The 1,410-nt window shown below is 31.0% G+C and overlaps 1 protein-coding gene across 1 annotated transcript; it reads left to right on the top strand.

The window, feature by feature from the left end:
* Positions 1 to 505: 505 nt before the first annotated feature.
* On the top strand, positions 506 to 1,385 carry LOC131928660 (uncharacterized; the record flags this gene model as incomplete). The annotated part of the gene is given in 2 exon segments (XM_059284734.1): positions 506 to 717; positions 1,301 to 1,385. Coding segments are annotated over 2 exon segments (155 nt in total), but the record flags the coding sequence as incomplete, so codon positions are not given.
* Positions 1,386 to 1,410: the final 25 nt, after the last annotated feature.

Consider the following 1,410-nt stretch of genomic DNA (forward strand, 5'->3'; position numbering starts at 1 on the left):
TATATATATATATATATATAATTGCGCAATTAAAAAAAATTATCAACGTGTTTAGACTGGCAGTGCTGCTTTGATTTTCATTGGACCACGGGTTGTAGGATTCGATTGCGAAACAATGCTAACCGAGCATGCGCGTATAATCCTATTTAGTTCAGAGGTTAACTGAATCGGTATAAGTTGTGTAGGTGCTCTGTACTCAAGTGGTAAGAACTTACTTTTAATTGTTCATTGCCGCGTAAGTGTTATTTGTATTGAAGACAGTAGATAAAAACATGAATTTTATTGGCGCTGTGAAATATTACTAGACTCTCGAAAGTTAACCAAAATGCTTTTGCTTAAAATCAGTCGGACACTCATAATAGATAACGTTTTGTACCTTTTTGAAATAACGCGCACTTTATAGTAGAGATAATCTGTGTTAACTTCTCATCTGAAATACAATTTTGTGTGATCTTTAAATAAAGTTTTGTTTTGTATGTTAGTTATGTTATGTTATTACCTCATCAGTAAAGCAGGCTGCTTTTCAATTCTTAAAATCGCAAACTTGCGAAAACAACTCATTCACGTTAAATTTAAGAATATGTTGTTTTTATTTACGTCTATTTTTTTAAAGAATTCCGGTTAGGAGAATTACAGAGATTTGAACAATGGCAGCCACGAAAGAAATGTTCCTTACCGCGTTTATCCTGATAGTTACAATTGGACTAGCTTCGGGAGGTAGGCCACGTATAATCTACTTAGTTTCCTGGTGTGGTTGAGGAATGTTAAGGTTTCTGATGTTGTTAATATAGAATAGAAAATTAGTTTTGTTAAATGCAGTATACATTTGAAAATATAGGGAAAATGAACATAGTAGATGCTATTGTATTTGGGAGTAACAACACATTTATTGAAAAAAATTATTTGGAACGTCGTATTTCAACTATTTGCGGCTTTTGATCGGATACAATAGTTTTAACGATAATTTTTTATTAGCTACTTCCTATTTAAATTATTTTGTGAATCAATTTTCGTTGTAAATTTGCTCCTTGTTTTTATATTATATAAAGTTTTCTGCAACACAAGTTAAAAATTAATGAATAGCTGAAATACAGAAAACACACTAAGAGCAGAAATCGAATTATACACATATTCATACACATAAGCAAATACGCAAAATTTAGTAGAAAAAGGCCCTACGAGAAATCTTCAGAAATAACAGTAACAGATCAAACGGTTTATGTTTATCTGTAAATAAAAAAAAAAAAAGAGATTTTAAATTTTACTGAGATAAATATTTTTTTTTTAAATAATGGTGCAGACTGCGATAGTGTAGCCAAACAATGCTATGCAACATTCAATCAAACTGTGAATCAACACCCGACAGACAAAGTTGTCATATGCAGGTTCGTGTACAAAGATTTCAATTAT

The sequence above is a fragment of the Physella acuta genome, unplaced genomic scaffold, assembly GCF_028476545.2.
Source record: "Physella acuta isolate Inbredline_101_S28 unplaced genomic scaffold, ASM2847654v3 ptg001529l, whole genome shotgun sequence".
NCBI classification, from domain to species: Eukaryota; Metazoa; Mollusca; class Gastropoda; family Physidae; genus Physella; species Physella acuta.